Raw genomic sequence first — 25,613 nt, 5'->3', positions numbered from 1 at the left:
GTGAAAGAGTTTGTGGTTGTGTATGAAAGTTTTAAGTTTCTTCCTGTTGTTTCTTCTTGTGACAGCAAAAAGAAGTTGGCTGGAAACATGGATGTTGTTGCAATCTTTCCAGCCAAAAGTCAAAGGAATGACAAAGTATGATAAATTTATGGAAAACTTCACACATCGAAAAGCTGAAGATGGCTACAGGATAAAATGCTTCAACAGAATTGTGAACACTGCAGTTTACCCCTTGCAGCTGAGATTTGAACTGTAACTGTGGCATCTTGTGAAAGAAGTTTCTCGCGTCTTAAACTAATCAAGAATTACTTAAGGTCAAAAATTCATGAAGAGAGATTGAACAATGTGGCAATTCTTGCTATTAAGCATGATCTATGTAGGAAACAGAATTTTGATGATCAAATGTATGACTTCGCTACACACAAGGCTCGTAAAGTAAAGTTAATTTGATCGTGATTTTGTAATTAGTGAAGAATGTATAAAATGCAAAGACAAATTTATTTTTTAATACAAAATCCTAATTTTTACTTATTATCCTTATCCCTACCCAGAATAGGCCCCGCACAATCCGTTTCGCATAGGGCCCCGCAATTGCTAGGACCGGCCCTGACCTTTTGGTAGTATCTAATGTAAAAAAGCGTGCAATATCATGAATGGCTATTAAATGTAGATCTAGACGGATAAGTCACAGCATTAAGGAGCAAATTTATGTAAAAATGCTTTTGAAACACAAATTTAAAGGTCAATTCATTAATGAAATGAATGGACTATATTTTGTGTGTTAATGTTTTTAAAGTAAAAAACTATCTTTACGAAGAGTAGATCTATCATCTTAGAATTAGATGTAGATCTAGATCTAGGCTTTGAGACACTTTCTGTTGTGCGCATGCTTGACCTTTTGGTCTTGTCTCATGTAAACATGGCTATATGAACTAGATCCATGAAATAGTAACACTTTCATAGAGTTGGGCACTTTTTTTTTTTTAAGGTATTAAGTTTGTTTTAGGCTACTTTACATGTGTTACTTTTTCAGCTAGTGGAACATTTATGGCAAGTTTTATTAAGATTGGTCAAAACTGTTTTGAGGGGGGACATACATACATACAAACATATACCTTACTTAGTGCTTTATATTATAGATAACTTAACCTGCAAAAAAGTACAAGATTTAAAAGAAAAATTCACACTATTTCTAGCAGTAAATCTTATAAATAAGGCATGTTTTTTTATGTTTAAAAGCTGTGTTCTAATAAAACTAGTCAAAACAATTTATTATCACCATCTGATGTCAATCATCAATTCTGCTTTTCAGTTTTAGTAATAGATTCATTTTTTAATCAAATGTCTTATAAACATTAGTATGCAAATTTTCTAATGAACAAGTTGCACAGATGTGATAATAATGTGATTTTGACAGTGTTGTACAGTGTTGTGGTCATTGTATTCTGTTGCTTTCTCTGTGTCTTGCTTGCCTTGTGTGTGGACTTGCTTGTTTTGGTTTTCAGGCAGACAGTGTTCCTCCTTCTAAACAAGAAACTCATTTTGTTGATGCTGATCACTGTCTGGGTGAACCTGATCTCTTGCCCTTCCAGCCAGCCCAAAGTGAACCTGACCTGGACACTAAGGGAGGAAATCTAGAGAGGATTACACTGCACATTCCTTTGAATGAAACTGGTTCCGCTGGACTTGGAGTGAGTGTGAAGGGGAAAACAGAAACCTTGGAGTCCAACTCTAGAGATCTTGGCATATTTGTCAAAACAGTTTTGCAAGGTGGTGCTGCTTACAAGGTTTGGACAAACCCTTTGATACAAAATAATGTGATCTACCAACATAGATAACCTTTGAATCAGAGTACACCTTTGGAAGTTGAACAGTCCAGACAGTACTTTTCTTTATTAGTTTGCCAGAGGTAATGATCTTGATTTGATTAATTCTGGTCAAGACCTTATTTATCTGAATGAACATGGTTCTAACCCCGAGATGTATTGGACACAATTCAGAGTACTGGGAAACAATAAACTCTTGTTCTAATACTCCACAATGTAGTTTCTTTCTTTCTTTATTTCTATGATAACTAATACCTCTAGGATATCCAAGATATATGCCAATACTTAAGCCAAAACACTGATTCTTCATTGTAAAGGTTGGGTATCATTACAAAGTGATTGATAGAAATAGTTTCACTATATTAGGCAGATAAATTGATGCCTTTGGTCATTGTACAGATCAGTTAGAAACAAAACATCCAAACCTGTAACAAGATTCATTTCAATGGACTCATTCAATAAAATACCTAAATATTTAGTTTTTATTGGTTTGGTTATCTTTTTTTTTTTTTGAGTTAAATAGAAACTGTACCATTCTATTGCCTTACATATCATCATATCAATACCCAATTGTACTGCTATTCAAATGTTCCACTTCCAAAGGTTCACTGTATTACATTATGATTTTATTAATCTTCTGTTTATCTCTAGAAATGACAGAGTAGAGAATTCATTAAAAATCTCATTACGCTGTGAAACTAATTTTCATGAAGGTTGAATTTTGAATCTTTGTAATGATTTCTTGTGCACTTCAAAACTCTTTGATTGTATACACACTCTGTTTGACTTTGCTTATTGTGTGCAGTGTTTTTTTTTGTTATTCTTCCTTAATGAACATGACTTGTCTTTCTAGGATGGTGGACTGCAAGTGAATGATCAACTACTGGAAGTCAATGGTGTGAAACTTGAAGGCCTTTCAAACTCTTCAGCTATGGAAGCTTTAAGACTTGCAATGATCCAGGATGGTAAAATCCCTGGTGTTATAAGCTTAACAGTTGCAAGACAGACAGGCAAATCTGAGACTCATCAAGTGTCTCCAAGCTCAAGTAAATCAGATGGCTCTGGTCAATCACGAAGTCAGTCTGACTCTGAAGTAGGAACTATCTTACTGAGTCACTCACCTTCTGGGACTGTATCACACATCTATGATGTGAATCAAAGTGACTTTAGCCCTGCATCTCTAGACAGGTTTCACAGATATCCAGATTTAGGAAATATTGAGCTTAACACAAATAGCCATCATACTAATTATACTGACTCCAATACTGCTGTCACTACCAAGATTAATTTTGATAAACATTTCAAAGGAACTGTATCAGATTCAAAAATATTTCAATTTCAAAGTGTATGTAAACTTTTGTATCTGTTTTTTTTTTGTTAAACAAAGATATTAGGATTACATGTGTTTCTGTTAGTTTCAATGTTTATTTTCTGTTTTCTTTAGAATCATCAGCGGCCTCATTCGACCATTGGTTTTATTCACGAGCTCAACCAAGTTGGAGATGATGATTCACAATTAATAAACAGTCCAGATGACTCTGATATGTATGTATTACATTCAACTCAGTGAGTGCAATGACTGTGACATGTATGTATTACATTCAACTCAGTGAGTGCAATGACTGTGACATGCACATATTACATTCAACTCAGTGAGTGCAATGACTGTGACATGCACATATTACATTCAACTCAGTGAGTGCAATGACTGTGACATGCACGTATTACATTCAACTCAGTGAGTGCAATGACTGTGACATGCACATATTACATTCAGCTCAGTGAGTGCAATGACTGTGACATGCACATATTACATTCAACTCAGTGAGTGCAATGACTGTGACATGCACGTATTACATTCAACTCAGTGAGTGCAATGACTGTGACATGCACATATTACATTCAGCTCAGTGAGTGCAATGACTGTGACATGCACATATTACATTCAACTCAGTGAGTGCAATGACTGTGACATGCACGTATTACATTCAACTCAGTGAGTGCAATGACTGTGACATGCACATATTACATTCAACTCAGTGAGTGCAATGACTGTGACATGCACATATTACATTCAACTCAGTGAGTGCAGTGACTGTGACATGCACATATTACATTCAGCTCAGTGCAATGACTGTGACATGCACATATTACATTCAACTCAGTGAGTGCAATGACTGTGACATGCACATATTACATTCAACTCAGTGAGTGCAGTGACTGTGACATGCATGTATTACATTCAACTCAGTGAGTGCAATGACTGTGACATGCACATATTACATTCAACTCAGTGAGTGCAATGACTGTGACATGTATGTATTACATTCAACTCAGTGAGTGCAATGACTGTGACATGCACATATTACATTCAACTCAGTGAGTGCAATGACTGTGACATGCACGTATTACATTCAACTCAGTGCAATGACTGTGACATGCACATATTACATTCAACTCAGTGAGTGCAATGACTGTGACATGCACATATTACATTCAACTCAGTGAGTGCAAAGACTGTGACATGCACATATTACATTCAGCTCAGTGTAATGACTGTGACATGTATGTATTACATTCAACTCAGTGTAATGACTGTGACATGCACATATTACATTCAGCTCAGTGTAATAACTGTGACATGCACATATTACATTCAACTCAGTGAGTGCAATGACTGTGACATGCACATATTACATTCAACTCAGTGAGTGCAATGACTGTGACATGCACATATTACATTCAGCTCAGTGTAATGACTGTGACATGTATGTATTACATTCAACTCAGTGTAATGACTGTGACATGCACATATTACATTCAGCTCAGTGTAATGAATGTGACATGCACGTATTACATTCAACTCAGTGTAATGACTGTGACATGTATGTATTACATTCAACTCAGTGAGTGCAATGACTGTGACATGCACATATTACATTCAACTCAGTGTAATGACTGTGACATGTATGTATTACATTCAACTCAGTGTAATGACTGTGACATGTATGTATTACATTCAACTCAGTGAGTGCAATGACTGTGACATGTATGTATTACATTCAACTCAGTGCAATGACTGTGACATGTATGTATTACATTCAACTCAGTGAGTGCAATGACTGTGACATGTATGTATTACATTCAACTCAGTGCAATGACTGTGACATGTATGTATTACATTCAACTCAGTGCAATGACTGTGACATGTATGTATTACATTCAACTCAGTGCAATGACTGTGACATGTATGTATTACATTCAACTCAGTGAGTGCTATGACTGTGACATGTACATATTACATTCAACTCAGTGAGTGCAATGACTGTGACATGTATGTATTACATTCAACTCAGTGCAATGACTGTGACATGCACATATTACATTCAACTCAGTGAATGTAATGACTGTGACATGTATGTATTACATTCAACTCAGTGCAACGACTGTGACATGTATGTATTGCATTCAATTTAAGTGACAGTGACATGTATGTATTACATTCAATTTAAGTGACTGTGACATGTATGTATTACATTCAATTTAAGTGACTGTGACATGCATGTATTGCATTCAATTTAAGTGACTGTGACATGCATGTATTGCATTCAATTTAAGTGACTGTGACATGTATGTATTGCATTCAATTTAAGTGACTGTGACATGCATGTATTGCATTCAATTTAAGTGACTGTGACATGTATGTATTGCATTCAATTTAAGTGACTGTATGTATGTATTGCATTCAATTTAAGTGACTTTGACATGTATGTATTCCATTCAGACTAAGTGACAGTGACATGTATGTATTGCATTCAGACTAAGTGACAGTGACATGTATGTATTGCATTCAGACTAAGTGACAGTGACATGTATGTATTGCATTCAGACTAAGTGACAGTGACATGTATGTATTGTATTCAACTTAAGTGACTGTGACATGTATGTGTTGCATTCAGACTAAGTGACAGTGACATGTATGTATTGCATTCAGACTAAATGACAGTGACATGTATGTATTGCATTCAGACTAAGTGACAGTGACATGTATGTATTGCATTCAGACTAAGTGACAGTGACATGTATGTATTGTATTCAACTTAAGTGACAGTGACATGTATGTATTGCATTCAGACTAAGTGACAGTGACATGTATGTATTGTATTCAACTTAAGTGACTGTGACATGTATGTATTGTATTCAACTTAAGTGACTGTGACATGTATGTATTGTATTCAACTTAAGTGACTGTGACATGTATGTATTGTATTCAACTTAAGTGACAGTGACATGTATGTGTATTGTATTCAACTTAAGTGACAGTGACATGTATGTGTATTGTATTCAACCTAAGTGACTGTGACATGACACCTATTCAGCTGATTGCAATGATTGTTCTGTTTGAACCCAATCTATTCCCCAAGGAATTCCAAACCTCCATTTGAAAGAGAAGGACTGGGCAGACAAAGTATGTCTGAAAAACGCAAAGGTCATCTTGATCCTCGTAGCACAGAAATTTATAAAATAGTAAAAGCCAACAAGGAAAATAAAGGTATTTAGGTTCTAGAAAGAAAAAATTATAAAGCCGTTTATTTGTATTTGTGTGTTTTCTTCATAAAGAAATAGTATTTAGAAAGAAAGTGCTGTGGTAAAATAGTGTTTTTATTAGAAACAAGTTCAGTTTTCTATTGTTTTTTTGAGATGATAGACTCTTTAAATGGTGTAAAAGTATGTTACAGGGAATTCTTTAAGGAGAAAAAAATATTGGTTTGTTCAGTTTAAGATTTTGATGAAAAATATGGCATATTTAAAATTATTTCTTTAAAATTCTTTATATTATTCCAGCTTACCTGGATATTTGTAAATCTCTTTGTCTAACTACCTAACTTAATGTAACATTACTTGCTTTTTTCATTACTTATTCTTTTCTGGGTACTATATTAGTTTCTGGGTACTATAGTCTTTTTTCAATTTTTATTGTTTTTTTTTACTACTTTTGCTACCTATCTTATAAGACCCCAATTTTTACTAATTTTGATACTTAAATGATTTGAAAGTTAACTACTGTTGCTATCTAACTTGTATGACTACTTTTGCTACCTAACTTATAAGACTACTTTTGCTACCTAACTTATAAGACTACTTTTGCTACCTAACTTATATGACTCAACTTTTACTACTAACGCTATTCTATACTTCTTTACTTATGTTTTAATTTGTATACCCAAATTTACCTAATTAAAATAGTCTCATGAAAATTTAAAAAAATCATTTTCAAAATTTAATGTCAAAATTTATAAATTTGGGTGGTGTTTAAAATTTTAAAATACATATTTCAATAAAATGTTGTTGTTTTTTTAAAGCCATTTTATTAAACTAATTGTGCTGTGATTTGTAAATACGAGTTATTTTATAACAGGAACTTTTTTGTTTTTTGGTCTAGGATTTAATCATTTAGATATCAATCTACCTAATGAGTCAACTACAAAAACCAATTCAACAGAGAAATCTACTCCATTGAAACTTAGTCCAGGTATAATTTGCATCATAACATTTTGTTTGATATATGTATTGAACGCACATTGAACTCTTTTTAACTTAAGAATTATTTCCTGGTCATCTTCATCATTGTACTCTTTAACTTAAGAATTATTTCCTGGTCATCTTCATCAATGTACTCTTTAACTTAAGAATTATTGCTTGGTCATCTTCATCATTGTACTCTTTAACTTAAGAATTATTGCTTGGTCATCTTCATCATTGTACTATTTAACTTAAGAATTATTGCTTGGTCATCTTCATCATTGTACTCTTTAACTTAAGAATTATTGCTTGGTCATCTTCATCATTGTACTCTTTAACTTAAGAAATATTTCTTGGTCAGCTTCATCATTGTACTCTTTGAACTGCTTTGTGTCTGTGCTACCTACCAAAGATCGCCACTCTTCTGGTTAAAAGCTTTCTTCCTTAGTCTAGCCAAAATAAAATTTGATTCCTAGTAATAATAATAATACTAATAATCTTTATTGTCCATATGGAATGTGTATGACCTTCATAATTAAATAGTAGTTCTAACCCAAAAGTTATCTTTCATACTAATACAATTGTAATGTTTTCTTTAAGGCTCTGATTCCAGGGAAAATGTAAAGGATCAAGTTCAAACTAATAAAAAATCAATGTCACATTTGCAGGTACGGAGACAATTTTTTTTGGTTTGTAATTAAAATAAAACATAGAAACATATTCTTGAAAACAACACTCTAATACTTTGATTTTCTTTACAACAATACCTTTCTAATAGTTTAATTTTGTCTATAACTATATCAATCTTACAATATTTTTTTTGTTACAACAATATCAATCTATTTGAATATCTAGGAACAGAATGATAATTCTTGGAGCAATCAACATTTTGGAAGAGGAAGGGCATGTAATGAAAGTTTTCGTGCTGCTGTAGATAGATCCTATGACTTACAAGATCCTGCCTTGATGGATACATGTACAGTATATGTTGGACACAATTTAATGATATTTGTTCTTCTTTATATTTCAAAAGTTATGACACAGAATTCACAGCAGTCCCATATCTTACTCTGATACAAAATTGACCAAATAATTATTATGACTTGGGCACATAACTCCTATGGGACTAGTCATACAGTGCAAAGTTCACTAATCTAGAAGTATATAATTAAAATCTTTGAAATGAATAATGAAGTTAATTCTCTTCCTTTTAATGAGACTAACTGTGTGACCTGTCAAGTTATTTGTAGTACATGTGACATTGTGCTGTGGTACACTAATTGATTTAAACAAATTTCTAAATAATTTTTAAATTTTATGTTATCACCAGCTTCATTAGTTTAAATAGAATTACAGTATTTTAAAAACTAGTTTGGGCCACCTGAGTCCTACATGTGTTACTGATGCTTTGTTCAAACAAACATTGGGAATGTGAAAGGTTCAAGCTGTGTTTCCTATCACAAAGTTAAAGTGTTTTAATTTTCTCTACAAAATCTTACTTTAACTAAGAGTTTCTACTAACTAGGAAGCACTGTGAAATTAATATAAATGATCATTTTTCTAAAAGTAAAAAAAAACATTGTATTAACTAAATAGAAGTCAAACTTATAAGATAAACATAGTATTGGTTTATAAGTATCATTTGTTTAAGAAGTTGTAGATGTTTTGTTTGACAAAAATTTTTGTTTTCACTTGCTTAGCTGAATTTATTTAAACATTCATTTTTTTTTATTACTTTTTTCCTCTTGATACTGTATTTGTTTCCCATTGACTGTTTCTAATAAAACTATTTGTTTCCCATTGACTGTTTCTAATAAAACTATTTGTTTCCCATTGACTATTTCTAATAAAACTATTTGTTTCCTGTTTTTGATGAAACTGTAATTTGTTTCCTGTTGACTGTTTCAAATGACACTGTATTTGTTAACTGTTTCTCAAAACAATTTTTTGTCATTTCAGTGGAAGAAGAAAGTTTAGAAAGTGGTGGAAACACTTTAGATCCTTCAGTGTCAAGTCGTTCCTCAGTCAGCAGTGAAATGACAGAGCAGGATAACAGCAGTATACATAGACTTAAGCTCAAAGAAAAAGAGAAAAAAGGAAATTTATTGAAAGGTTTTCTAAGGTAGTTGATTGTTTTGATGCAATAAACAAATCATTAGCAGTTTTACAGTCTGTATTACACACCATGCAGTAAAACATGGGACTTCATAAAATATTTTCACAATTTAATTAAATATAACAAAATATGAACAACACATAATTTAGATTTCACATGAACACCCAGACAATCTGACCAAGATACCTCAAGATCTTGTTGGAAACAAAATCTTACTTTATTTTACAATCAGATACCTGATAAAGATACCTCAAGGTCTTGACATGTTAGCATAGTTAGTCCCAATAACTTGTCCTTGAAGTGTGAGCTCAAAAATATTAAAATATCATGTCAGATTTAGTTGCCTTCCGATCTTCCATTTGAATAGATCTAACATAATCAATACTGGATGTAGCATGGATTTTTACTTCATTTTCACTATTATCGATCTCAAATGGCTCTAATTCATTTACTCCAATCATTATTTCCTTAATTCTACAGCTGAAACATTAATATTCCCATTAAATCTTATTCAACTTAAGCCTACACATTAGCCTAAATATGTTCCATTATTGTAGGCTAGGGAAAATAAAAAATTTTCAAATAATCATAAAAATCCATTCCACCTTGCTGCAGATACCAAATAAACTCCTAAAAATAGCATCACTATTGCTTTCTTAGGTCAGAGTTGGTAAAAGTATAAATAATTATTTAAAAACTAGCAGTGTGGGCATAAATGAAACAATTCAAAATCTGTGATTGCCAGTGGCTCATGACAACTTTAGTTGTCTACCAGTAGAGGTGACTCCTGCCAACTCTAGTTGTGAAATGGTTAAAGATTTTTCTAGCATTCTGAAATAAGTAACAGCCTTCAGCTGATCAAAGCTTTAAGATGCTCAATAGTCTTGAGGTCTTGATTAGAGACTTATGTTTACAATAATGCACAATTCCTCTATATGTCTGTTAAAACTTTTTTTTTTTAAATGTTAATCTCTTTTTATAGATTTGGTAAAGGAAGAAAGTCTCAGGAGGAAATAAGTCATCGTTCAAGATCTGAAGAGAGATCAGTCACTGACACATCTAAACAAAGAGAGAACAGAATAGTACCTAATTTAAAACCTGTACAAACCATAGATTTTATTCCAATCTCTCAGTCACCTTCCAAACCAATGCAACATAGCAGTAAATCAAGGTTAGCATTCCTTTTTTTTTTTAGATCCAAAACTTTTGTTTACCAAAAGCTGAGCTCTGGAAATATTTAAAAATGGTCTTTTGGCTCAGTTTGTTTAGAAATGGCTTCATAGTTAATTCATTGTTTTATGTAGCAACTGTAGACAACTCGTGTGTGTACATTGAACTATCTCTGTAGGTATGAGGCTGAGGGTAAAGGACAGTTTCGATCCCATTCAGTTGAGCCCTCCATTCGAAATACTTCCTATTTTACTCCATTGCATCCATTAGCCTCATCTGTTCCCAAGCAAAAATGGGATTTCGGAAGCAGTCCTCAGGAAATGACAGACCCAAGATATGTTCATCCAGCAGCAATATCTCAGAGACCAAAATATGCAGGTCAGTATTATTAATAAGCATTGGAACATGTGGGGCTCACCTTAGTTAGTAAATTGTTGAACATTGAGTTCATTAAAAAATTTAACCACTATATAAAAATTTTTTGTGTGCAGATCGTAGCCCATATTTTGTAGACTATGGAACCAGTTCTGAAAATGTCCAGTCAGATTCTGAGGCTTTTATGTCTCGAGCAGAATACATCCAACAGTTGAGGACATTATACCAACAGCATCATCAACAAAGACAAGGAGTGTATCCCAGAGAAGACACAGATGAAATGTATGAAAAACAGCTACAAGAAATAGAGCATAATGTAAGTCTAATACCTTTTCCATGAGATTCTAGTCTCAGCAAGTGGTCTATAATCACCATCTTGCTGCCACTCTATGACTATGACCAGCATCAACCTAACAGTTCAGATTTTCTGTTGCAATCCTTTCATTGGTCATGACTATCATGAACTTTTAAATAATTAAAACTCACTTGAAATTTGTTTTTATTAGAAGTATATAAAGTTTATTAGTTTTGAACATGGCAGAAATTTGTTCCTAAAAGCTTTTGTACTACCATACAATTAGAAATGTGCTTTTTTGTCTCATTTATTTCCTGCTTGAGGTGCAATTAAATTGAATATTTCATTGTATCTCTATCAGTTATATAGTAGTAAGCTTTAGTTGCTTTATAAAATCAAATTCATTTTAGAAACTAATATAAATCAGAGTAGAAATGTTAAGATTATTGCTTGTAACTGATATGATGCATGGGATTTTGAAATTTTAAAATCATTACTTGTAACTGATTGGGTGCCTGGTATTCAGAAACAGTGTTACATTTGTTAGTATAATACAAAGTCTCGTGATCTAGTTCTCCTTTAGAGGGAGCCATTTTCAACTGAAAGCAACAGCCTAGTTCAGTTTTCATGATGGATAGAGACTTGAACATCAATATTAAAACACTAAATGCTTATAATTTAGCTCTTTCTCTCCTAATTAACAATACCATCATTGATTTGACCCCATTAAATAAAATTAATTTTTGGTTTTATAAACTTGTATTTGTTTTACATTGCGTTATCCTATAATTCTATACCAAAAGTAACATTTTCTGATTACAAACAAAAAGGGTAGAATGTACACATGTGAAAAATGAACAATTATGTCAGAAAGTGGAAAATAATAATGGAGATAAAAGAGTTATTCAATGACCATTTGTTGAAGATCTGTAGTAGCCACTTTTTATATAATTATTATTTGTCAGTGACATGCAGAATCATGTTTTTTTTTTTAATGAACAATTTTTTCTCTTTATATTTAATATATTTTATACTTGTTGAAAAAAACAAAACTAGCTTGGCCCCAAAACTATTTAATGCAAATTTAGTTCTATTAGACATTAAAAAAAATAAATCAGATATTATAAATAACTTTTTTGTATTATTATGTTTTGATTCGCTCTTGTCAGCAAATTCAATCATTGTATCAGATAAAAAACAAAATTCAATTTTTTTGTTCACTGCTAGGTGGTCTATGAGAATTTCCATCAAGATGAAAGCCAAAAGCTTTTAAAAAATGAAAGGTAACTTATGTTTAGAAGTGATCTATATAGGCCTATTACTGAAAACTGCACGAAAATATACTGAATGACATTGATCTTATTTATTTGTACAGATCATTTGGTCAGAACAACCAACATGTTTCACCTGATGTATACAGTCTTGGCAACACATTTATGTATTCTAAAAACTTTCCCAGAAGCAGCAATGACTCAATGACTTTGCATGGTCAGCATTCAGCTTACAGAGAAGCATCAGACAGAAACAACACTCACTATAGAGAGGTATCAGACAGACACATTGCCCACTATAGAGAAATATCAAACAGGCACAATAGCATTACACCACAACCTTACAAATCTTCAGCTTATAACTACCCTGTGATGGCACACAGAGAAGTCAATCATGGACAAAACTACAAACCTCAAATGACTTACTCTGGTCCAACTAGTCAACACATGTTCTCACAAAGTAACTCTTCATTCACTGAGTTCAGTTCTGCACAAGTTTAAGCATTTGATGTGATGATACAAGGATAGATTGGAATAGAACATTATTGAGTGGAATGATGATTTTATATTGGTGAACGTTACAAAGAATGTTTATTTTAAAATTAGGTTCTAAGTGTCAAGAAAATGTTGTTTTAAGCTATTGCACCAAAAATAAGTGATATAAAACTGATCTTAAAATGATCTTATTAGCTCATCAAGTGTCTCAGTGTGCATACATCTTGACTTTGTAGCCTGCTCTGAGTACATTCAATGGAACATGTACCTCAGGCTGAGTGTTATCTGTCATGAAATCCAACTCTTACCTTGGTCCACCAGTGTCAGTTCATTTTTTTAATAGAAATTATATCTTTGGTTCAGTTCATCATAATAGAAAATGTAATTTAGTTCATAATGACAAAGTGCACCAGCTAATACCAGTGACATAGTGGCACCAGCCTCAATCAATGAAACTGTGATGTCACAAATGTAAAGGGAAAAGTTTGATCTTGATGGTTTTTATCTTGAGGAACATTTTGTTTGCAGACATTCAGCATTATCCTGGACATGTCTTTAAATATTTAAATCCCAGTTTCTTGACTTTGTTTACTTTACAGCTTTATAGTACAGTCTGTACACTCCTTTTAAAGGACAATTTTGTCCTAACATGTATTCTGTATATCATCTTAATAGAATTGAGTTCATATATTTATTATTATTTTTGCCATTCAAGTTTTTGTGCTCCAAAATATTTGTCACACAAGTATTAGAAGTTTGGATTTATTGAATATTATGCTTTAACACTAAACTGTCATTGGTAAAACTTATTGAATAAGATAATTATATTATTAGATATCATTGTGTTTAAGACTTCTAAAGAAAAAAAATTACTTGAGCTTGAAAAATATAAATAAATCAATTAAATTGGCCTACGTATGTCTGACAATGTTATCATTAGTGTCAGTCTCAAACAAGTCAGCAGTTCAACTGATACATTACTCCTGCATACACATCTTCATAGTGATGTTTGACATCTGGCTGAATGTAGTTCATTACATTGCTAGATGTTTACAATAGAAGTTTAATGATAGTCATTAGTGAACTAATCAGGCTTTGTACCTGAATTTTAAAATGAAGGAATTCGTCTTGCTATTTAAACCTAGGTGGTGCAAAGCTGTTGTGTATCTGTTATGAAAAGAAATTCAGGCTTACTTTACATTCACAGCTGGCCTGTCAGTACCCGTAAGTTTAGTTTTCATAATGTATCTTATACAAAGCACATCTCACTTAGTCTACATTGAAGGGGAGTTGTTTTAGGTACAATAGTTATATAAACTTTGTTCTATACTGTATTTTAAATTAACCAATTTCTGAATAAATATTTGGCTATTATATATATGCTTATGCTGTTGAACTTATTGTATTCTATATTGTATCCAGATTCTGCCCCATCTCAAGACGTAACCAAAGCCAGTGACATCGGGGCGCATCCATTGTCTTTCGAGACAGAAGGAGCCATATATATATATACAATTGCGTAGCTAGAAAAAAACAGCCAATGATTCTATACATGCAAGCAGTATTGCTGACAACGAACAATTGCCTTCATTTTTCCCTCAAATAGCCTATGGTCATTCTTAACTATCCCTGTTGCAAAATGATGACCAATTTTGAGAAATATTTGTGCATTTGTAGATCTAGGTATTTATTTAGATAGCAAAAAAGTAGCACCAACTTGTCTTGAAAAGATATATTTCCTTTTATATAATGTACATATCTTGTATATTTTGTCTCTCATCTAAGAACATTTGGATCAATATGACTTCAATTGACTGTGAATGTATATGGCACACACATCAGCTGTGACTAATAGTATTTTATAGGCAATACTCATTTATAGTTCACATTAATTCCTTCTGCTATACATACATTAGAAATACTATACATTTATTTATTGTCATTTGTCAATAGTTTGTCTGAAGTATTCTTTTGTTTTGTTATGTGCTAAATATTTTTATACTTCTAACTCTGGAAAGAAAATGAGTTCAAGTCCTATCAAAAGGAATGGTATACATTCTTGCCTTATAAAATTGATTTGGTCACCTCTTTAGTCTGCCTATGGCCATATCATGTGCATTAAAAATGTCAATTACTGTTGTTGAACATTTTGTTTTGAATATTTGTGAAGAGATCAAGTCAGTGGGAGAAGGAATTCTATGAACTTTGCATTGTGAGCAAAGCTAGCCAAAACAAACAAACAAAAGTTATCAAATCTCAAGGTTAAGTGACTATTGTGAATATATTTATTTATTACAATGTACTCATGTTAATATTTTTAAGTTAAAGATGTGAACATTTTTATAACAAATTTTCAAATAAACATAGCTGATAAATAAACAGACATTGAAAACAATAGTTTTGTTGTCTTTCTTGACCTACTTGCACAATTCTAATATGCAATCAATAAGTCACCTCTCAATATCATAGGCGTAGCCAGTATTTTTTTTCGGGGGGGGGGGGTTGTGGGGGATTCAGCGCATTTGCCGTCAAACTGTTTCCACAAAAATCTGTCACTGGTAATGTCTGACGCTTCCTACCACCTGCTCTGAGGACCTCCATGAATGTGTGGCGCCAAGTTGTACTTAATAGGATGTCATCGCAGCTCTTATTATGTGTAATTCATTTTGTCGGAGAACATGTCCCGCAAAACTCATGCGGCGCTCTGTCACAATCTTACTAAGGGGTCGACCATCACTTGCCCCAACACAGCCAAGGTTTTCTGAGTTTAAAACCCTTTACCAGGGTTTTTTGAGTTTAAAACCCCTACCAGGGGGTTTTGAGTTTAAAACCCCATACCAGGGTTTTTAGCAGTTAAATCCCCCTCTGCTATAAAACAAAACCAAAAAAAAAATGCAAACGACAATCCCCAAATTCCAAGAGCACAGTTAAGGAAGATTTTGATTTTAAAACCCCTTCCAAAATTTACGATAAACCCCCTCTTCAATATAAAAAAAGCACTCCAAATTTTGAAGGGGTTTTGAGTTAACCCCCCACCTCTTCAGTAGTATTTGAAGCTAAAAAATACCACTTTAATATAAAAAAAAGCTAATTACACACTCAAAATGTTATGAGCGTAGCTAAATGGGCTTTGACTCAGTTTTGAATTCCCCCCCCCCCCCCTTCAGCGGGGTTTGAAGGTAAAAAAATACCTTTTTAATATCAAAAACAAAGTTAATTATACACTCAAAATTCTATGAATGTAGTCAAAAGGGTTTTGAGTTTAAACTCCCCTCCAGTGGATTTTGAAGCTAAAAAATAACTTTTCAATATAAAAAAAGCATATTACACACTCTAAAATCTATGAGCGTAGCTAAAGGGGTTTTGAGTTTAACACCCCCCCCCCCCCACCACCAGCGGGGTTTGAAGTTAAAAAATACATCTTCAATGTAAAAAAAAAAAGCAAATTTCGCACTCAAAATGCTATGAGTGTTGCCAAAAGGGGTTTGAGTTTAAATCTTCCTTCAGAAGGGTTTGATGCTAAAAAATACCTCTTCAATATAAAAAAAAAAAGGAAATTACACACTGAAATTATTTGAGCGTAGCCAAGCCAATTGGGGGGTTTTGAGTTTAAACCCCTCTCCTCCTGATGGTTTTGAGTTTAAAATCCCCTTACAGAGCGTTTTGAGGTGGAAAACCTCTATCTTCAATATTATTCTAAAGCAAATTAGAGTTACCAAATTCTATGACCGTAGCTAAATGGGGTTTTGAATTAAAACAAAAAAAAGAAATAGAGAGATTGTTTAGTTTAAAACCCCCAACAGATGATTTTGACGATAAAACTTCCCTTTTCGATATAAAAGCTAAAGCAAACTACAGTCACATAATTCCAAGAGCTTATTCAAGAGAGGTTACACATTTTCACCAGTGGCGGGGCTCCATTAATAAAATGCAGTGAATAGTCATCTGCCGAAATTGTAAAAACACTTAATGTGGCTCAACAAAGATGGCTAAGACAGATTTTAGGAGCTAGTTATAGAGATCGGGTCTAAATCAAGGAAATCCAATGCCGAACTGGGAGTCGACCCCTTAGTAAGATTGTGACAGAGCGTCGCATGAGGTTTGCGCGACATGTTCTCCGACAAAATGAATTACGCATAATAAGAGCTGCGATGACATCCTATTAAGTACAACTTGGCGCCACACATTCATGGAGGTCCTCAGAGCAGGTGGGAGGAAGCGTCAGACATTACCAGTGACAGATTTTTGTGGAAACAGCTTGACGGCAAATGCGCTGAACGGCGCGGGAGGGTCTAAGTCAGTAAGAATAGCACATTAGGTTTTTGAAATAAAACTTTTTAATAGCAGGAAAATGCACTGTAGATACCTCAGAATATGCATTTTGTTGGCTTTCAATACCAGAAATAGTGCTTGGCGGCGGGGCTCCTGGCGCTCCCCCAGACCCCCTTGCTGGCTATGACGAGGAGTCTACAATTTTTCCACTAACTCCAGGAAGAAATTCTAGGGAACAATAAACATCTTCCGAAAGATTGAAGGGTCAGAATGTAATAAAGATAATGTACACACACATACATACATATAAATATATTTTTTTTCGCGGGGGGAGGGGGGGGGGAGAAAAAATCCCCCCACCCCTCCGAAAAAAAATCCTGGCTACGCCCATAATACACAGGGGCGGACTGGCTATATGGGCAAACGGGCAAATGCCCGGTGGGCCGGTACCAAATGGGCCGGTCTGGTCGCGACCAAAGAAAAAAAAATTCAACGCAGACACTTTAAAAAAAAAGTGACAGCAGCAAGACACAAAGGCCCGAACACGTTTTCTTGTGTTTTTTTTTTTTTTAATTCTTATTACAATTAATTTTGTTTGAAATACATCAAGAATATAAAAAAAAAAACTATACACTGTACGTATTATCATTTGCAAAAACGTTAGACCGTACTTTCTGCAATGTACGAGCGGCATGGACTGCTTTGATGTCTTCGAGGCTGTGTTTAGCCTAATCATTTTGCTGGTCGGCATGGGCCTTTGATGGCACTCCCATTTATTTTATTTTTTTTTGCTCCTTCCCTCCCCCGTCTTTTAATGGTTCCAATGAAATTTAACCAAAAAGAGGGATGAGAGAGGTTAAGTTAGAAAACATTGATATAACGCAGAAAAAAAAAAGATAGGCGCGACTATTATCTCTTTAACAATACTTAATAGAAATTAACTTAAACACATACACACAGCCGCGAAATTGCAAACCACCCAATTTATTCACAGCTCAATATGGGAATAAAGCTCTACTGTCTCCGATTTGAAAAGAAAAAGTAAGTTTCTTTTTGTTTATTTTTAATAACATAGATCTAAAAATACTACACTTAAGGCTTACAAAAAAAAATGTAATTAAAAAATAAATCTAGATCTAAATAAATTTTTATACTATTATAATTAATGGCAAACTTATGCTTAAGGAGGGTTCGTTTGTTTCTGTTCATACCGAGCAGTTTCAAAGTTCGGGTTCGGTTCGTTCATAAGTGAGGTTCGGTTCGCTTCCTATCTCTACTTTAAATGTGAGCGATCTCTATCTAACCACTGGCGGATCCAGAACTTTGGAGTGGGGGGGGGCGATTTTTTTTTCCAAATCCTAACCCTATGCATAAACGTGCGTACAGCCAATATATATATATATATATATATATATATATATATATATATATATATATTGTTATAAACCTGGTGGTAGCACAGATGGGGGTAGTGGTGTGAGTGTAGTCAGCCGACGCAAATCGCCCCAGGCCAGCGCTAGACGAGCGGTCAACCGTGACGATTTACCACGGTCAGCCGAGACGAGTGTCAACACGGCGGTTCGGGAAGGATCGACGGCGGTCCGGGAAGGATCGATGTCGTGAACAGAGCTCAGGAGCGTCACGAGAGTTGTAGTCATCTGACCACCTAGAAACGTCGAGCGGCGTTCTGTCCGGTTCGAGAAGGCCAGTAGGGACCCTATATAAAGAGCGAAGGTATCAGAGGCCAGTGAGTCACAACGTCCCGATCTACAGTTCGTTACAACGGCTCAGTACAAGTCCGAGGCGAGACAGAGAGAGGCCAGTGCAAGACTTGATACGGCGGAACGGTGTTATCGGAGAGATATTTGTTATCGCAGAGCTATTTGTACTGTTCTACGTGCTGCCAATTGTACAGTATTGGCTGTTATTTATGGACATTAAACCTTTACGTTATTTTGGAGCCCTGACTTGTCAAGTTCTTTAAGTTGGTGGTGTATGGTGCAGTTTGCAGAGAGCCTGGATAGTGAGATTCGTAACAACTGGTGTCAGAAGTGGGATCGAATCGGAACGGATTGGATCGGATCTACTATGGCTCGTCTGAAACTGCTGTACGAACTTGAATTTATAGAACTGAGGCGAGAACTGCGTGAACGAGGGCTGAAGAATGGCGGAAAGAAGGAAACTTTACAAGCACGCCTCCGAGAAGACATTGTGGAAGAAGGGGAAGATCCGGACACATATCTGTTTGAAATTAAACCAACTTTAAGAGAGCTCTTGCAACAACAGCTAGATAACTGGAAGGAAGAGTTGCGGGCTATGAATACGACATGGAAGAAGTCCAACGAAGAGACCTGTACCAAGCTTGAAAAGATGTATATCTCGGTGAAGGAAATCACGAGCCCAGAGGTGAAAACGATGGACGTGGTGGAAGAAACCTTGTACGACCAAGGAGACTTGAAAGATAAAGGAGCTGCGCCATCGTTAAACAATGAACTACTACCCACCCAAAGCTTTGAAGAAATTTGCAGGGACAACGGCAATGCTGATGAAGATGTTGCTGCCCGTGAATCCGAAAACAAGGAGTACAGACCTGAAAATCAAAAAGAGAGCGAGAAAGAGACAAGAGAAGCGGCCTATAGTCCAACAGAAGCTTGTGATGCAGCTGTTCCTGATATGAGCACCTCAAACAGCAAGACAGATCAAGTAAATGTTTGCTCCGCGTCCAAGCATGTTGCTGAGGAACGTTTGCAAGTTGCAAGTGGCGTACGAAGGTTGGACCCTACTGACGCTTGCCCAGATTCTAAGACCAGCGAGAGAAGCCCTGATGGTGACCATAAGAACCCAATGAAATCTGACGAAGCTGTTGAGGGACATTTGCAAGCTGAGAGATACCAGCCAGGTCCGGACCCAACAGACGTTGGTCCAGCTGCCAAGACTGGAGATGAAAGTCCTGATGGTGGTGAAGAAAATCCAAGGAAGCTTGACGTCGAAGTTGATGGACATTTGCACGATGAAAGTCATCGACAAGGTCTGAAACCAACAGGCGATACTGAGAGGAGAGAGAGAGGTCCTGATTGTGGTGAAGAAAGCCGAATGGAGCCTGAGGCCGAAGACGAGGGACCTTTGCACGAGGAGTGTTACCAACCTGCCCCACGAGCATGCCCTCCAGACAAGGCTGAAAATGATGACATGTCCCACAATTCCCTGTCCTGTGGATTTGAAGCCCATCCCAGTCCTTCTTCGCAAAGCCCTATGAAGTCACCTCTTTGGCCAACGATCTTGGTATCCCCAGCCCTTACATCCTGTACCTCTCCATGTGCAAAACGGCTGCCCTCAATACCGAACGACAAGAGAGCGACGCGACTACGACATCACTGCAGCCACATGAAGACCAACTGGCGGAGAAGAAGAAGGCTACTTTTGTTGAATGCAAGATGGGTGACGATGCAACCACGACATCACTGCAGCCACATGAAGACCAACTGGCGGAGAAGAAGAAGAAGGCGACTTTTGCTGAGTACAACATGGATGACCATGCGATCACGAGGTCGATACAACCGGATGAAGGCTAACTGGAGGAGAAGAAAACGTTTTCTGAATTCAACAGGGATGGCGATGAAAGCACGACGGCGAGGCAACCAGGCCAAGGCAAACTGGAGGAGAAGAAGGAAGCGACCATTGCTGACTGCAACATGGATGGCTCCGTCAAGCTCAAGAGGCAAGCCAATCGCCACTGATCGACCCCCACCTGCAGCGATGAAACTTCACAGCCAATGTCATGAGCTTGATTCTGTCCGGGACGGACAGATCTAAGGAGGGGGCAGTGTTATAAACCTGGTGGTAGCACAGATGGGGGTAGTGGTGTGAGTGTAGTCAGCCGACGCAAATCGCCCCAGGCCAGCGCTAGACGAGCGGTCAACCGTGACGATTTACCACGGTCAGCCGAGACGAGTGTCAACACGGCGGTTCGGGAAGGATCGACGGCGGTCCGGGAAGGATCGATGTCGTGAACAGAGCTCAGGAGCGTCACGAGAGTTGTAGTCATCTGACCACCTAGAAACGTCGAGCGGCGTTCTGTCCGGTTCGAGAAGGCCAGTAGGGACCCTATATAAAGAGCGAAGGTATCAGAGGCCAGTGAGTCACAACGTCCCGATCTACAGTTCGTTACAACGGCTCAGTACAAGTCCGAGGCGAGACAGAGAGAGGCCAGTGCAAGACTTGATACGGCGGAACGGTGTTATCGGAGAGATATTTGTTATCGCAGAGCTATTTGTACTGTTCTACGTGCTGCCAATTGTACAGTATTGGCTGTTATTTATGGACATTAAACCTTTACGTTATTTTGGAGCCCTGACTTGTCAAGTTCTTTAAGTTGGTGGTGTATGGTGCAGTTTGCAGAGAGCCTGGATAGTGAGATTCGTAACAATATATATATATATGAGAATTAAAAAAGGTATTGTTTCTCAGCCTTCGGCGAAAAAAAAAAAAAGCAGTCATGTTGAGACCTTTCTCTTGCAAGTTTGGGGGTTTTCTTGCATAATTCACTGCAGATACGCATTTCTCCTTACATCTACAGCTTATTACACATCAGTGGGGTTCGGGGCGAACCTCCGACGCCAAAAGCGTTTTCTTGCATTTTTCACTGCAGAAACGCATTCTCCTGACATCTACAGCTTATTATTTATCAGTGAGGTTCGGGGCGCCAAAAGCGTTTTCTTGCATTCTTCACTAAAGAAACGCATTCTCCTGACCTTAAGCTCATTCTATTAAAAAGGACCTTTTGAATAATGTTGAAAAAATATTCTAATATGAATTTATAGGCCCTTAATACATTGCCAATAAAACAGATTTGTTCCTTTGAAAAGATAAGATAACCCCACATATTTAAATTAAGGTTTTAAGGATCACCGCCAAAAAAATGTTTTTTCGATAAATAATATTCAATAAAATTCAAGCATAAATTGTGAGTTCTAGTCCCAAATTTATTGAACTAGAAAAATATCAGATTGAGTAAAGGTTGGAAAAAGGCGATTAGGATAACATCGCCTGTGCTTAGAACTCATCTCAATTGTGACTCTTATACTGAAAAATTTCGTTTAAATTGTAACTTTTCCAAAGCAAAGTCTTTCTTAAAATAATTATATGATAAATTCATGTGAAATTACATAAATTCTGTCTAGAAAGGGGAGGGGCGGTAGAGTGAAAACGATTAATCCTCGCTCCTTTTTATAATTTCTTGTAATGATTGCATTTGGCATTAAAGAATAGGGGTGGGGCGACTCGATATAAGAATTTTATTTATAGCATATATAAATTATATTAGTGACAGATGTTTTATTTTATAATGTCTTAACTATAATACAGTATTGGTTTGTCTGGGGGGGGGGGAGGCGATTGCATGTATCGCCCCTCCCACCTGGTACAACCCTTTTTCATTTTATATTTACTAATCATAAAATTTGAGATAAGAGTGTGGTGCGACATAATATACTAATGGGTTCACAAATCAATACGTAGTTTATATTATATAGATATTCAACTAATTTTGTTCACGAACTATGATTTCTCCATAAGAATAGGACCGCCCCCCCCCCTCACTCAGAGGGCTATAGTGGAGTTGGCAGTACATGCGATCGCCCCTCCCGCCTTACTCCACCGAATCGGCCTAAATACCAGAAGAGGAGCGACAATATAAAATGTATATATTAATTCAACTAATTTTGTTCACAAACTATGATTTCTCCATAAAAGTAGGACCGCCACACCCCACTCAAAGGGTTTAGGTGGGAAGGGCAGTAGAGGTATTCGCCCCCCCCCCTCCCCAAATCAATCGGCCAACAGGGGAACAACATAATATAAAGATCGGTAAAATATCAATAACAAGTTTTAACCATATAGATATTTAATTGGTTTTGTTAGCAAGCTGTGATTTCTACAAATAAATTTGACCGCCCCCCCACTTGAAAGTTTATTGGGGGGGGGGGCGGGATTGATGCCATCGCCCCCTCCCGACCCCATCAAATCATGCTAGATGGGGGGGGGGCGAAATAATTTAAAATAAAATTAGATTGAAATATAAATAATTAGTATATATTATTAACATAAGCAATAAATTCGCATACAAATTGTGTGAATTCTATACTAAAATTCGTCCGCCCTCTCCCCTTCGGGGGGTCGCCCCCCCCCCCCCCCCACTGGATCTGCCAGTGTCTCCAACAGTCTCTCTCAGAGGCCATCTGCTGCCAGCTACTTTTCTCTATGCCAGTGAGGGTGAAATGGCGCCTCAGTTGATCTTTACAGCGTTTATAGGTACGGAAGAGGGGGAAATGGGGAGGGGCACCTCTTTTTTGCCGTCCTCCTTTTTTTTTAACTGGCTGGTTAATCTCTTGTTACTGATTAATGATATTAATATGTGTATAGATGTTTAAAGAAGTGTAGAATTCATTTTCATAAGTATTGTTTACGCATCTATTTTGATACTATAGGCCTACCTATAAAAAAAAAAAGTGCATTATCGACCATAGGTCATCTTCCGACATGAATGAATTTTTATATAGGTAAGGTTTTTGCGAGCACTGGGTACGTTGTGATAGGCCACACGTTTTTTAAAAAGTGGTTTATAGCAGATCATCATAGGGTCTAATATGGCTGTTGTGATCCTGTTTCTAATAGGCCTACCTATCTTCGTTTGTGATGCGGTCTTTGTAGGCCTATAGCATCTCAGTTCCTACTATATACCTACGAGTCTTCTCTCTAATTCTGCAGTTAGCTTCCAAGATTTTTAAGCATTATAAAAATATGGGCATGACCAAGTATCGCATCAGTCTGATTTAGTGAAGAGTTAGCCCTATGCTTTTTTCTTTCAAGATTGTCTTGAGTGTTGCAAGTGCAGCTGTGGACGTCAATTCTGTCTATCCATCGTAGTAGCGCTACAGCCTGTGGAGGGCTCTGGCCTAGCTGCTTCAACACATCCTGAGTCTTTCGTAGGCCGAAACCCAAGCTGTTGTAAATCTGCCTCCATACATCATCAATCCATCGCATTCGGGATCTGCCTTTGGGTCAAACAGCGCGCGTGTGTGTATGGAGGACTTCATGTGAGATCGAGTTGATGGTGATTAAGTGCACTGAACATGTGTTCTAATAAAAACAATTTAAAATAGCCCCAGTAACGAGAGTTAATGAAATGGAGGGTAAAATGACGTGGACTAGCCTATATGAAGAAGGCGAGATCGAGTGATATAGTTTCTTTCTTTCTTTAAAAGAAATATTTGATCACAAAAGTTTGGTAGGCTATATCGACATCAGTTCCAAGCAGAGAAAGGAGATGTGGATCACGGGAAAAATGAAACCAAATTTAATGCCACAAAGAGGACAGTAGTTTTAATGCTTCATGGAAGAAATTTGATGATAGAACCATGATAGAACTAATTGAAGCTTTATTTCCTATATTTTAATAAGCTATTTCGCTATTTTTCACGGCCTTTCGGTCATTATGACTCCCGCGAAAATTAAGTTCGCATATTAGGTCCGACCCCTACCGCATATTGACTTGAATTATAAATTTAACAGCTGATATGGAAAAAAGAGTCAAATTTAATTTTATCGCCCAATAGCTCAGGATTCCGCAGATGTTTTCATTTTTTAAATAAGTTTAAACCATTGCGGAGCTATAAATTCTTAACTAAAAACTGGCACAAAAGCGTTCGCCATATTGGTCCTTTCCAATACATATATAGATCTATGCTCTTAACAACATCTGCCTGGTCGTGCGGTTTGCGCGCTGGACTGTCGTTCGGATTTATCGACGGTCGAGGGTTCAAACCCTGCCCGCTCCCATCCCCCTGCGGGAGGTTTGGACTAGGAAGTAAACTATCTTCAACTCTGAAGGAACATCCGAAACATGTAAAACATTTTACAAACATTATTAATGACATTTATACTGTAACTCTTGTAACGTGTTTGGGTTTGAGAGTAAAATAATCCATTCATATTTGCAACAACACAATATCGTATATTACTAGCATTATACACAAGCTAAATATGCCATTGATTTGTTCCCATTTAGCCTAAAATTGTTTACTATGGCCCGAACACCTCCTTTTAAATGGGCCACCATTAATGATTAAATGATCCCATTTACATACTTTTTAGCTCATGAATTAGTGTACATGTGTTCTATGGCCTGCTCTGTCTTTCGTTCTCCCTCTATCTCTCCAGAACCCCCATTTTCGTTGTTCATTTTTTTTAACCTGTGCTTCATAATTTCGCCA

The 25,613-nt window shown here is 36.2% G+C and overlaps 1 protein-coding gene across 9 annotated transcripts in view; it reads left to right on the top strand.

Moving 5' to 3' along the window:
• LOC106052825 (partitioning defective 3 homolog) overlaps window positions 1-15,466 on the top strand; it is a 35,633-nt gene extending 20,167 nt beyond the window's left edge. For 7 of the 9 annotated variants that reach the window (XM_056041196.1, XM_056041210.1, XM_056041199.1 and 4 more), the window contains 13 exons: window positions 1,506-1,787; window positions 2,680-3,171; window positions 3,271-3,371; window positions 6,251-6,378; window positions 7,270-7,359; window positions 7,950-8,017; window positions 8,205-8,325; window positions 9,309-9,471; window positions 10,448-10,636; window positions 10,814-11,013; window positions 11,127-11,326; window positions 12,533-12,588; window positions 12,681-15,466. In XM_056041196.1, coding sequence (XP_055897171.1) covers window positions 1,506-1,787; window positions 2,680-3,171; window positions 3,271-3,371; window positions 6,251-6,378; window positions 7,270-7,359; window positions 7,950-8,017; window positions 8,205-8,325; window positions 9,309-9,471; window positions 10,448-10,636; window positions 10,814-11,013; window positions 11,127-11,326; window positions 12,533-12,588; window positions 12,681-13,077 — 2,487 coding nt within the window. In that variant the 3' untranslated portion in view covers window positions 13,078-15,466. The remainder of the gene's footprint in view (window positions 1-1,505; window positions 1,788-2,679; window positions 3,172-3,270; window positions 3,372-6,250; window positions 6,379-7,269; window positions 7,360-7,949; window positions 8,018-8,204; window positions 8,326-9,308; window positions 9,472-10,447; window positions 10,637-10,813; window positions 11,014-11,126; window positions 11,327-12,532; window positions 12,589-12,680) is intronic. The other 2 variants (XM_056041226.1, XM_056041229.1) reach the window with 2 other exon arrangements.
• Window positions 15,467-25,613: the final 10,147 nt, after the last annotated feature.

The sequence above is a fragment of the Biomphalaria glabrata genome, chromosome 1 (genome assembly GCF_947242115.1).
Source record: "Biomphalaria glabrata chromosome 1, xgBioGlab47.1, whole genome shotgun sequence".
In the NCBI taxonomy this organism is placed as follows: Eukaryota; Metazoa; Mollusca; class Gastropoda; family Planorbidae; genus Biomphalaria; species Biomphalaria glabrata.
The sequence above is the reverse complement of the archived record's forward strand: the minus strand, read 5'-3'. Positions and strand labels throughout refer to the sequence as shown.